This window comes from Sus scrofa, chromosome 15 (genome assembly GCF_054392235.1).
Source record: "Sus scrofa isolate SSC_HxYL_T2T_F1_AM1 chromosome 15, Sscrofa_HxYL_maternal_Yorkshire_Landrace_v2.0, whole genome shotgun sequence".
In the NCBI taxonomy this organism is placed as follows: domain Eukaryota; kingdom Metazoa; phylum Chordata; class Mammalia; order Artiodactyla; family Suidae; genus Sus; species Sus scrofa.
This window is the reverse complement of record NC_139397.1, coordinates 130,315,764-130,329,420: the sequence shown is the minus strand read 5'-3', so window position 1 is coordinate 130,329,420 and position 13,657 is coordinate 130,315,764. Positions and strand designations below refer to the sequence as shown.

Below are 13,657 nucleotides of genomic sequence, written 5' to 3'. Positions count from 1 at the left end.
CACTAAAGGGACTAATAAGTGAGTTCATAAGCCGCTATTTTATTTAGCCTATTATTTCAAAATTTATACTTTCTGGAGTTCCTGTCATAGCTCAGCAGTTAACGAACCTGACTAGTATTCATGAGGACACGAGTTTGATCCCTGGGCTCAATCAGTGGGTTAAGGATCTGGCGTTGCCATGAGCTGTGGTGTAGGTTGCAGACATAGCTCAGAGCCTGCGTTGCTGTGGCTGTGGTGTAGGCCAGCAGCTACAGCCCTGACTGGACCCCTAGCCTGGGAACCTTCATATGCCGCAGTTGCGGCCCTAAAAAGACAAAATATATATATACTTTCTGACCCTGTGGTTGACTTAAATATTAAAAAATGAATTCCTAGTGTAGCTTCTTGTATAAAGGTAAAATTTGTAAAGGGGGGGGGGGGGAGATTTTACACAATGTGTACTACTCCAGGGTAAAGGCCATTATTTAAATTTAAAGTCACTTTGGAAACGCCCAGCTAAACAAAAATAAATTCATGTAATTCTTATAACACTTTGGTTAACTGCCTACGACCTCACTCATTTGGACTAATCCAGTCCCTAAAATTGGGACTTAACAATTTTCAGAATTTTCCTCTTGTTGGTTTTATTTATTAAAAAAATGATAAATCCCAAGATAACTAGTAGGAAAGATTAAATCAATAAAATCAGTTTCCTAGAATAACTAAGATTCAGTATAATCAGTCCGATATCTTTTTCTTTTTTCTTTTTTTTTTTTTTTTTTGCTTTTTCAGGCCCACACGGCATATGGAGGTTCCCAGGCTAGGGGTCAAATGGGAGCTGTAGCTGCTGGCCTACACCACAGCCACAGTAACGCCAGATCCGAGCTGCATTATTAGATCCTTAACCCACTGAGCGAGGCCAGGGATCGAACCTGCATCCTCATGGATCCTAGTCAGATTTGTTTCCACTGAGCCATGACAGGAACTCCCAATATCTATTTTCAATATCTACAAAAGCTTACAAATAAATGTAAATTCTCTGCCAAGCACAAAAAGAAAAAATATATTCCCTACCATGTGCTAGATGGCTAGATTTAAATGTACTGCAGTACACTTGCCACCAAAGAAAGGAAAAAATTTCTCAGAATGATCACTGAGAAATTGAGATGGAGCCACTTCTTGATCAGTCCTTCTGTTTACATCGAGCAGGTCTAAAGCCATATATATAACATTTAGCTTCCTCTGAAGAGAATTTCCGGTATTTTTAAGGCAGATCATGAGAATATTTTACATAATAAAATATTGGGAAGAAAATATGGAAACCTTTAGAAATGGATGTACCTTTTTTTTACCAAGTAATATGTTGGTTGTTTGGGTTAAGCATAAAGCGAACAGAGGTAAATTCTTTCTATTCCTTGATCAAAATTTCTCAAGAAATTAATAGTATCATTTTAAGAAATGTTCAATATTATTAGCAAATCAAGGTAAGTGGTGCCTAACTTATTAGCAATTTGTTAGTTTCCTTGAGAAATCTTTGATACTAGTCTGGTTTAACATGACATAATGAAAATTACAAAATCTATGTGGTAGTAATGACAGCTGCAAGAAGTGTCTCAGATACAACAACTTTTAAAGCTTTAATCTAGAACTTCATATTGAGATCAGAAATTTACAGTTACCTTCTTCCTATGGGAAAGGTCTCTCTCCCCCAAAGTTGCCCACATATTTGTGTAGAAAAAGCCTGCCTTCTATATCAAAAACAATATTTTTCATTACCCTTGACACATACTGTTTAAACATACCTCTGCCTTTGCTCTGATGTGTGATTAGAAGCTGGAGATGTTTGGAAATTAGGAGGCCCATATTTCTCAGACACCCATTACCTTCTTCTGAAGAAAATATTCAGAAAGAACACTCTGGAAAAATGCAAACCATTTATTCTCTGTGTGCAGATTTGACAGCTAGAACTCTTTTTCCCCACTTTCCTGCAATCCTACACTAAGGACTAACATAATATTGATCCCTCTCTATCCATTTCCTCTGGGTCTACAGTCAATAATTGGGTGTCTAGGCCTTTATACTGCAATGATAAATACATAACCATATTTCAATCTCTCTCTCTCCCTCTCCTCACTCCCTCTCTCTCACCATTTTATCCCCAATGTTTACAACAGTCTGACACATGGTAGGGATTTAGAATACAATTACTAAATGAATGAAGAAAATCAAGGGGGAAAGTCTGTTTGTCCCACATCAGGACCACTTGGTTCTCCTCTCACATATAGCTCTAAGTTTTAGCAATGTGACTTAATCATGTCCTTTCCTTGACCACATCAATACTCCTCCTTCTCAAGAGGTGATTTTGACTATCCCCTGCCCCATATCCATGACATCCGTATGTCAAAGGTGCCTGGAATGCCAAATTTTCCTTCTTACATATTCTTTATCAATCAAAAAGTCTTAAGTTCATTGATACATTCTAGAATAGGCAATATATTTGTTCATATTCATATTCGTTGTTGAATTCCTCCATAAAAGCATTCTTCAGGTTTGTCAGATATATCCTCACTCCTCAAACAGCAAACAATCTAGAATACGTGGTTGCCAAGAAAATCAGGTTGGACAGGAAAAGAACAGATCTGGGGGATGACCAGGTGAAAGCCTAGATTCTGGGTTACCAAGGTCAAAGTTAAGAGGTACTCAGCTGTCAGGTATCCAAAACAAACCAAGGAGGCCAACTGGGTGAAGGAAAAGCAGAAGAGTCAGGAATCCAGTAAGAGTCTTAGGAATACTTAAAACGTCACATATCTGGGAATTGGAAAGAGAAAGTGCATAAGAGAATAAGGGACTGACCGTTGAGGACACAAGCAAGAGTGAGAAAAGCAGGAAATCAGGCAAACAAGGCAGTTTACATTAAAGGGGCCTCTTTCATACTTCCTGTCAAACAAAAGAGAACCAGATCTTGAGTACATTGCAGAAAGAGCTATAGTTACTGTGAGATTACTCTTTATAACTAATCTATTTTCATGGCATATACCATTTATGGCTATGATTGTGAATAGAAAAATTAGATCACAGATATTATAGAAATCAATGCACATTCAAGCCAAATTAAATTTAAAAGGCAGGGCAACACTGGCGACACATAAATTGTAAGTGGATAATATATTTTTAAAAGTTTTCTGTAGAACTATGACTACAAACAATATTTTCATTCAATCCATGCAGTCATTCCTTAAACACCTATGAGGCATCTCCTATATGTCAGGGGCTATTCATAATGAGACATGTTCTGTCCCCTCAACAGTCCTTGTTGAGGGTTTGGGAGACATAAACATGTAAAGAAATCTTTGGGATTCAATAGGACCTGTTCTATGTTACCCTTTATTATATTCTGCATCTAGCACCAAGAGAACAGAAAGAAAGTTTGATTCACAGAAGAGTTATTTCCTCAGGTTGCTTGATATTTGCAAATAGAAAAAGTAGGGAAATGCATTCCAAGTCAATGGAACATGAACCAAGACATAAACATGTGAAAAGATCTCACTGAGTCTAGAGCATGGTGGTATAGAGACAAGGGGTACACTAAGAGCTAGAAAAATAGGTTGGAACCAGATTGGGAAGGGCTAAGCACGTCCTGAGGGCTTGAAATATAAAGATTTTAAAGCAGAAATAAGATATCAGATCATTTTATAAAGATTACTATAATGGCAGTAGAGGGGGTAAATCTAATTTGAAGGAACATCTGGAGGCAGAGAGACCAGGAGGAGATTGCTGGGGGAGCCTAAGTGACAGGTGACAGACTCTCAGAAGTGGAAGGCTGCACAACTCATTTTGGATATAGAATACAGACCTAAGTGACTGGCTGAATGTGTTAGGAAGTGGTCAGGAGGATCGGAGATTCACAGATCATCTTATGTAACCATATGGCTGATATCAGTGACACAAACCAAAATGGGAGAAAGAATAAGGTGAGGGTGGAGGGGAAGAGGACGATAGAAAGAAGAAACTGGCTTTGAGATCTGCTAGGTTTGAGGTGCTCATAAGGTGTGCAAGTCGAAATGTCCTATTTTATGAGGTACTCTGAGTTAATAGTGATTGCCTTGGGATAATGTCAGTAGTTCTAAATTAAATTTGAATTCAAAGTACAAATATTGCTACATATGCTGGGGTATAAGTCTAATAAAAAGTTTTATTACTTTCTCTTACACTATTGATATGAAAAAAAGGAATAATATAAAATGAACATGATAACTTCATCTTAGTCCTGGCCACATAAAAAATTGTCGAAATTGGTTTAAGTCTTAAACCTATTGGCACAAGCACTGATGTTTATATAGCTCATTCACTATATAATTGTGAATACCAAGAAAAAATATGAGAGAAAAATTTTTCTCAAAAAATATTATAAGATACTATTCCATGTGCACAAGCTTTAGCATGGATTAGGGACAAGATCTTGGCAAATTTGGGTGAGGCACCCCAACAAGTAATGACAGAAAGTGCTGAAACCACTGATGATTTGTACTTCATCAAATCTTGCCAACTCAAACTTTTTAAACTGAATTGTTAGTATAAGTGTGAATATGATATAGTTTGAAACATTAAATAAATTATTTAAAAGAAAAAGAAATATATTGAAACTTGTCCTAAAGCATCTTCCCTGACATTCTGTATTGCAAAGATTAACCTTTGCTTTAACATCCATTTCCCTTTCTATTACACAGCAGGTAACAAGGAATGCTAGCAGGCAGCTAAGCAAAAGGGTAGAGTGAGAGATAGTTTCCATATTTTCTGGAAAATTATTATTACATTGTCATACCATGGAAATTCGACTTTCTCTATCATAATATATTCCAGAAAAAGTTATGCAAAAACTGAATGATTTGTTGTTGTTGTTTTCCCCCAAAGAGTGAAACTATGTCCTAAGAGAGACTAGCATAGTTCCATTTCTACCAACCTTAGTTAATAAGTGGGACTTTTATGCATTGTTGGCGCTACACATAATTGCCATATATAATTATAATAGGTCCAACAATGCCTTCCTGTAGGTCACTGTGGTTATTATTATGAATCTAGATAATTAAAACAGAATGAAAAACTGTTATAGCCCCAGAAGGGCAACTGTCGGTCTCTGAGTCTATGCAACATTGGAATTGAAAATGCTTTGTGCATTGTCTGTGACCAATGAAAAGGCCTTTCCATAATTTTAGCTGTAAATTGACCCAAAAAACAAATCAGAACACCTTCTGGAAGATGACAGCTACTCAACAACTCCTGAGTGCCTAAATCAACTTAGTTTAAAGCTGAAAACAGATACATGCAAGGGCACAACAGACAATCTGAAATAAACTAAAATCTAATCCCCTAGTTAGATGATGTGTTTATTCATGGAACACACCCAAAAATATAAATGGTTAGTAAAAATATATGTTTACATTTGCTGTAAATTTGTGTACTTCCTCCTTCTTAAAATTTTATAGCATAAATATTATTGTTATTTAATGAAAGCTAACGGAATACCTTAGTACTTTGATAGGAAACTATAAAACCAGCAGAATGTATCTTTATATTATAGAAAATGTTTTAAATTATTCTGAAGGCTACTTGTAAGTAGTTATTACAAATATTTTTATCTGCATATAATCATTGCTCTTCTAAGGAGAATTTTCTTGAAGCTTCAAGAAAATAAGTTCTTTTCCTTTGATAACTCAAAGTTTAAATATACACAAGGCTCTAATATGTTGCTTCTTTATTTGGGGAATATAAACATCATAAAAATTATAGTATATCTTCAAACTTATTATAAATATACATTGTAAAATACCAGTTAAATTTATAGATATAAAAGGGATTTAATATTTAATTTGAAAACATATTTTAAAATGTAATTGTGGGCTCTTATAAACATATATAATTTATAGCAGAAACAAGAAGAGAAATATTGACCAATGCTAAAAAATTACATTTCTATAATGCCCATTTTTTGGCGTTAAAAGCTGCTTAGGGAGTTCTCACTGTGGTAGTAGGTTAATGATCTGGCAGTCTCTGTGGCAGTGCTTGTTCCATCCCCTACTCCAACGCGGTGGGTTAAAGGATCCAGCATTGGAGTTCCCACTGTGGCTCAGGAGAAACAAACCCAACTAGTATCCATGAGGATGCAGGTTAGATTCCTGGCCTTGTTTAGTGGTTAAGGATCCAGTGTGGCCATAAGCTGTGGCGTAGGTTGCAGACTCAGCTCAGATCTGGCATTGCTGTGGCTGTGGTAAAGCCGGTAGCTGTAGCTCAAATTCAACTCCTAGCCTGGGAACTTCCATATGCTGCACCTGCAGCCCTAGGGGGGAAAAGAAAAAAAAAAATCCAGCATTGATCCTTTTTTTTTTTTTTTGGCGTAGGCCATAGCTGTGGCTTGGATTCAATTCCTGACCCAGGAAATTCCATATGGGGCCAAAAAAGAAAAAAAAAGCAAATTAGTCATTTTTTCCTTATTTCTGATGACTGCTTCCATGGAAAGGCATGGAATACTACTGGCATGAGCCTAACTACTTGCTAGGCAGCACACTCAGCTATGAATTGTGTTCAGCAGAGCATAACAGATTCCATTCACATCTAAGTCCACTTGGAAGTTTAATGGGCATCCCAAACTTAATATGCCCAACCCCAAATTCTGAATCTGGCCCTCCCTTATCCTTCTCTATTGCAAATTCATGGCCTCTCTACTTTCATTTTCTCTGACCAAAGACCTTGGAGTTACCTTTTTTTTTTTTTTTCTTTTTTGTCTTTTTGCCATTTCTTGGGCTGCTCCTGTGGCATATGGAGATTCCCAGGCTAGGGGTCTAATCAGAGCTGTAGCCGCTGGCCTACGCCAGAGCCACAGCAACGCGGGATCCGAGCAGCGTCTGCGACCTACACCACAGCTCATGGCAACGCCGGATCGTTAACCCACTGAGCAAGGGCAGGGATCGAACCCACAACCTCATGGTTCCTAGTCAGATTCGTTAACCACTGCGCCACGACAGGAACTCCTTGGAGTTATCTTTAAATCCTCCGTCTCTCTTTCTCTCTCTCATCAAATCCAGCCTATCTGAAAATTCTGTTCACTCTCTCATCAAAAAATAAAAATCTTACCACTTAGTCTCTGCAACACTATCATACTAGGCCAGAAAATTTTTATAACTCTTTTGAATTATTGAAACAGTTCCTAACTAGTTTTCCAGCTTCTACCCTTAACCCCATGCCAGTCTATTTTCCACACAGTAGTCAGAGCATCTTGTTATATAAACCGAATTGTATAATTATTTTCAAGATCCTCTAACAGCTTTTGAACATTCTCAGAATAAAATTCACAAGATTTAGTATGATCTATAAGGCCTTAAGTCACACTCCTGCTGGTGCCCACATACCTAACTTCATTTTCTCCTCTTCTGCAAGCTCATTTGCTCTGTTTATAATGGACTCCTTGTTGGAATATTTTGGCCACACTCTCACCGCAAGGGCTTTGCATTTGCTGTTCCCCTTGACTCTAATTTTCTTCCTTATTCTCTGCACGCCTCACTTCTCTACCTGCTTCAGGTTTTCATACAAGTCACTTTCTCAGAAAAGCCCCAGCCACTTGTGTTTAACTTCAAGTCACCCTGTACCTCATTTCCTTCTGCCTCCTTTATGTTTCTCTATAGCACTTATGGCCATCAAACATATTATAGCATATATGTGTTCATTGCTGGTTTATTACTTATTCTCTGTGACAAACACAAATACAAGTTCCCTGGGAACAGATTTCTGTATATTTAGTTAATTTTCCAGAATTGTTCCTGATAAATGTTAAATAAATTTTTGTAGAAAGAATAAATGAATGTGAAAATATGCTGTCTTTCTTTTAAAAAAAAATGCAGTCATCTTACACAGCCTAACATTTATTTCACAAAAATATAGTGCATTATTTAGGACAATTAAAGCAATACCTCAGGTAAAGTCTGATGAAAGTTGGGAAATCCTCCAAATAATAAAGGACTCAGAGATCCATGCTCCATCTAGCACAAAGTTCATCACTTTCAAAGCCCTGTTATTTCAGCTATGAGAATGTAATTGGAGAAGGCAGAGAATCTCAATGGAAGTCTTGGGGGTTAACTCACTTTGGAAGGCTGGGAGAAAGAATCTTCCAACAGGAAGAGGAAACCAAATTGATAAGCATCTAGCCAGTCTCTGCCACATATGAATCAGGAAAACACTAAGATTTCATGTTCTTTTTTATTTTTATAAAATACTTTAAAACTTATGTTGTATGCCTACTGAAAACCATAATGGAAATAAAGCAGAATCATAGAATTGAAAGTAACTACATCAATGAGGAGAAAAACGTTAGTTACATATTTCAGGAACTGCCTCTTTCAAAGAGCTAACATTTGAGCTGAGATTTTAGAGATAAGAATGAGCCAGACATGCACAAATTGGAGAAGTAACAACACAAGCATAGGGAAGTGCTAGTGTAAAGACCTGGTGGCAGCGATAAGGGTGACATGTTTACACAATAGTGAGAAGACAGGGTAGCTGAGGGTCCTGGGCAAGGGGGCCTGGGAGAACGTGTGGTCAGTCCAATGGGAGGTAGGCAGCAGTCTCAACTTGCAGAGCCTGGTATGCCTCATTAACAAGATAGTATCTTATTTTAAAACAAAGGAAGACATTATTATACTTTAAGGCAGAAAATCTTTCATCTGATTTACATTTTTAAAAGATCAGTTTGGCTATTGTGAAGTAAATGAATTATTCCTGGGTAAGTTAGGGTGAATTAGTAGGCTTTTGCAATAGTATGAGAGAGGGCCATACTGATATAAATAGAAGTGGAAAATGTAAATATATTCTGGAGATAAAGCCTATCAGACTTACTCCTAGATCTAATGATGGCAATTACAGGGTAAGAGAATGAGTTATCAGAATTACTCTGAGGCCTTAGATTAAGTAAATTCACATAAGTTCAGATTCTGCTTTTGCAAAAATGGGGAAGATGAGAATATCGTTTTCTGGGGGAAAACCAGAGTTCTTCCTGAACATGATACTTTGGAGACGTCTATTGGACGTCCAAGCTCAAGGAAGATGTCAATATTAGCAATATCCCCAAGGGAATCATCGCTAAATGGAGAATAGATAAAGCCTAAGAATGAAAGAGGCCATCTGAGAAAGTGAAGCAGCAAAAAGATGAAGCTGTGATGCTGAGACTGGGGGCAATCTATCAACCAGAAGTCTGGCAGAAGAGAAACAGCCTTCTGAGAAGACACTGAGCAGGACAACCTAGGAATCAGCAGGTAGACCCAGACCCTAAAAATAATGGAAGTCAGGAGAAAAAAAGCAGCGGTCATAGGTTGTATTGACTGCAGCTGACAGGAGAAGCAAACAAGAACAGATGAGTGACCACTGTTGGTGGGCTGGGATGAAGCAAATGACCAACAACTGCAGTTCCAGAGCACAGCAAAGGAAGGGTGCTCCACTGGAAGGGAGAATGGGAAGAGCGGGTGGACGCTAGTTCAGTCAGCACTACAGCCAGCTTTTTTAGTGAAAAGAAGTAGAGCAGCTCTTGGGGAAATACCATAGGTTTGGTGGAAGTTGTTGTCTGGTCAAGAAGAAAACATTTTTTTAACTAATGGGAGTTACTGGAGGATATTTTCTAGGTTGGAAGGAACTATCCTATAAAGTAGAAAAAAGACATGTATCTCAGAACTTAAAAACTCTTAACTAATCTGATTTAAAATCCTTCTGATTCTTCGACCTATGAAATTGCACTCTATAAAAATGCAAATTAGCAAGACACTAAGAATTTTAAAATTATCTGGAATTCAATATGCGTTTATTTTATTATGACCTTGTTAGAAAAACACAGTAAAAATACATTTTAATGTCTGTTTTTTACAAGGAAAGAACATATAATTAACAAATTCTGCATTTAAACACAATCTAATTAATTATCTTAATATTTAAGTTCAAAGCAATTATCCTAGGTCATGCTTGTCAGAGGAAGAAAAGTATCTTGGCCAAACTCATAGGTTGTATAGTTGTATGTTACTGGCAAACGTGTATGGTTGATTGTAAAAATAGAAACTATTTCCTCAGTCTTTTTCTTTAAAATAATGTGTGGTTCATTCACGTTTTGTGGTTTTATTTTGAGTTAACCAGACTTGCTACAAAATCTTTCTCTGTATTCTCAAGGTCTCTGAGCTTCATCAGTGTGTGTGTGAGTGTGTTTGTGTGTGTGTGACAAAGGGAGAGAGAGAGAAATGGGGGGAAAAAGCTGCATCCTGGAATTTATAGATGCTTAGTTTATTGTTATTACTGATATTCTTTCATTATTGTTATTATTGCTATTATTGTTATTTTGATGAAGTCAAGGAACTATACACCATAGAGGAGAACTTTATTTCCACTTATGGTAATTGAAAATCAAAATAAATAAATAAATTCACAGTTTCTTATAAAGAATTTTTTTTATTCTTTAAAGAAACATATAATTGAGTCAATAAGTGTCATATTATTAAAGTACCAAATATCTCTGTATATATGTGGGGTGGGGGGAGTGGGTGATTTAGCTATAAAATTGAGAAGAGAATATGAAATTATTTGAGGAACACTAGAAAATTTACAAATGAATTTACATTATGGCTACTTAAGGACTGATGTTACATACTGAGAGTACAGAAAAAGTAGTATAATAAAATAGGTGGAAGAGAAATGAACCCCTGAGTTTAAAAAAATGGCAGTATAAAGAAATAGAAACTAAGACAAATTGCAAGACAAGAAAGAAAAAAAAAGGCCCAGGTAAATGAGCTGTCTCAAAGTCACAGCTTAATCTTCCTTTGAGGTATGTCATTCCAGAAGATTAGTGATTATATTTTCTACTAGTGATTCATTTTTTTTTTTTAACTACCTATCTCCTAATGCTAGAATCTTCTCTCCTAATGGGCTAGCTAGTGAAGATTATGACGGAGAAATTATTCCCTGGGTCTGCAGTAGTAGTTATCAAGGCAGCTGTCTTTCCAAAGGCTGCAAATAAATCAAACTGAATCCAGATTTTGTCTTCGACTAAGAGCTAAATGTTTCCCTCTTCCTCTTCTCCACATTTTCATTTTAAAAAACTTCTCCCTTAACCTCTACTTTATCGCTGATCAACATATCTCATTCTCTCTGTAAAATACTTGGAGCTCTCAGACCCTGCTCCAGCAGACCTTCCCAGGGTTGCTCCCACCAGCAAAGGCCCATGATTACAAAGAGTCAAAGGAGCTTGTTACTAAACGTGCTCATAAGCCAGTTGTGTTTGCTATTGTAATGTAATTAAATATTAATCAAGGTGATGAAATACAAGTGTGATGAGAATTACTGTCAATAAAAATTAAATTAATGCCATGGGCGGTGAGGAGATCATCATCTGAGTGTCTGAAGTTCTTGTTTCAGACTAAGAAAATCATAAAATTGAAATTGTTAGTGATGCATTATTGGTATAGCTTATGCAAGACATATGATGTAGAATTCCAATAAACAGTCACTTAATCAAAGAAAAGACCATGGCCTTACATGAAATGACTGCCATGTGAATGCAAATGAACCTTTTAAGCTGAAATAGAATACTTAAGCTGTGAACGTACCATTACAGTTCCTTTACTAACAGAGCTGTTCAATAAATTGACCTACTGGTTGGTCATGGTAGGTAAGAGCTTATCTCCTGTGCTCTTAAGAAAGATACCATAGACAATATTATTGCTACATGAAAATAAACAAATAGGGTTCAGAAAGTAAATTACACATACAGTCATTGAGAGCAAGGGAAACAGTGTGAATGACAAAAAATAAATAAAAAATCCTCACCACAGCTAAATGTAAGTTATTAGAGTTGGTTTACATCCTCTTCTGAGACATCTGTTCTCATTAAAGTATAACAGGGGCAACTATATATAATGTCTGCCATATACTTTTGTACAAATCTTAGATTTCCTGAAGATCAATAACGTAAACTTGGGGTTATGTAAACAAATACAATAAAATATTACTTACCTGAACCATAATCAAAATGATTTATCCATGATTATATACAAAAGCTGACCATTTACTCAAATTTCAATGTACCATAGAACTCTATGATAGAATATACACATATTTATTCCCCCAGAAGTATCTTTCTCAAAAACTCTGAACAATAGAAGTATATATTTTACAAGATTTAAATAAATTCCTATGAATGTAAATATGCAGATTAGTGAAATAATGCATTTTTAATAAATACCAAATAAGTAGTAAGTTTTGTCTTTAAATTGACGTAATTATGGTTCACATAGCTATGGTCCTCAAAACAAAACTATTTGTTAATGAGAAAAAAACATACTTTTTTTTGTAAAAAAAATTGCCAAATTGTAAGTAAAATAATCAAATGCAATGCATAGTGGCTGAGATCCTATTTTTAAAATAAATCCTACAAACCTCTAAAAACAATTTGCACCTTAAGCCAGAACTGTAATACCCACATTAAATATGCACAATAGTGCACTTAGCCTGTACTGCCACCAAGTGCCTAAACCAATTAGTTTTGAGATTCTTGCAACAGCTTTAAGCAGATTCTTTCAGTGTTAGAAGTAGCAATTTGGAAACAGGCTAAAAACAAACCACTTTGACCATGAATGGCTGTAATAAAAGAATCATAACTTAGATACTATTAGGCAATCTCAAAGGTATTAATAAAGCATTAAGAATCCTACCAGCTCACTGGAAGTTCGTGAAGTCTAAATATGTTATTCAGCTTGTAGTCAAATTTTGCTGGACAAATATTTTCTTTACATAAACACGGGTTTGGATTTGGTTGCATATTTGTGGGAAATTCTGAATCCTAGAGAAAAAATAAAGCAAGACCTCTATGTAAAACAGACAACTCACTGTACACATTGATACAGTCTTATTTAATATTAAATTACAATGTAAATATTACTCTTATAAACCATCAGGATATACCTTCAGTCCTTCAGTCCTGATTTTAGCTTTGAGAAAATATACAAAAAAGATAAATTTTTAAATAAGGCATATACATTCTTGCATAAGTCTAAACTGTATTCTACATAGCAAAAAGTATTGGCAAACATCCCCTTCTTGAATCACAATGAAGCACAATAGAGTACTGTCTCATGTTATTGGTCACTTGTCCTTTTTCAATTATTTTCCATCCCTAATGGTAACATCAGCAAAATGTGCGATTATTTTTATACTCCTTTTGTCCTCTAAAAATGGTGAACTAAAATCCTTTTAATTGAGTAACAAAATAACAGCAACCAATTGATAATTATAACTGATAATTACAGTTTTATTTAAATCTGAAGCCTCAGGGATAATGTGAAGGAATTTACTAAAGAGAAAATATTTCTGTCATTTTAAATCACACATACATTAGCATCTATACCTGCCATGTGATAGTCACTTCCCTTCCCATCCAGCAAACTCTAACTAGAGACCATGAGAAAGTAGTGTCTCCTTATTGAAAGAAGATATGCTACTAATAGCATGTAATTAACACTTGATGGCAGATTAATTGTTCGACTCCATAAAAAAAGGGAAATAATGTGTTTTTCCTTAATATTTTAAAATTGCCTCTAAAAGGGGGAGACATGCTGTTTCTTAGTATACTCATTCATTTATTCAAAAATATTTATAACTG

At 35.8% G+C, this 13,657-nt stretch overlaps 1 protein-coding gene across 13 annotated transcripts in view; it reads right to left on the bottom strand.

The window, feature by feature from the left end:
- Nucleotides 1–13,657, bottom strand: part of SPAG16 (sperm associated antigen 16) — a 959,311-nt gene that overhangs the window by 811,498 nt on the left and 134,156 nt on the right. For all 13 annotated transcript variants that reach the window (XM_084999006.1, XM_084999017.1, XM_084999011.1 and 10 more), the window contains one exon: nucleotides 12,711–12,838. In XM_084999006.1, coding sequence (XP_084855132.1) covers nucleotides 12,711–12,838 — 128 coding nt within the window. The remainder of the gene's footprint in view (nucleotides 1–12,710; nucleotides 12,839–13,657) is intronic.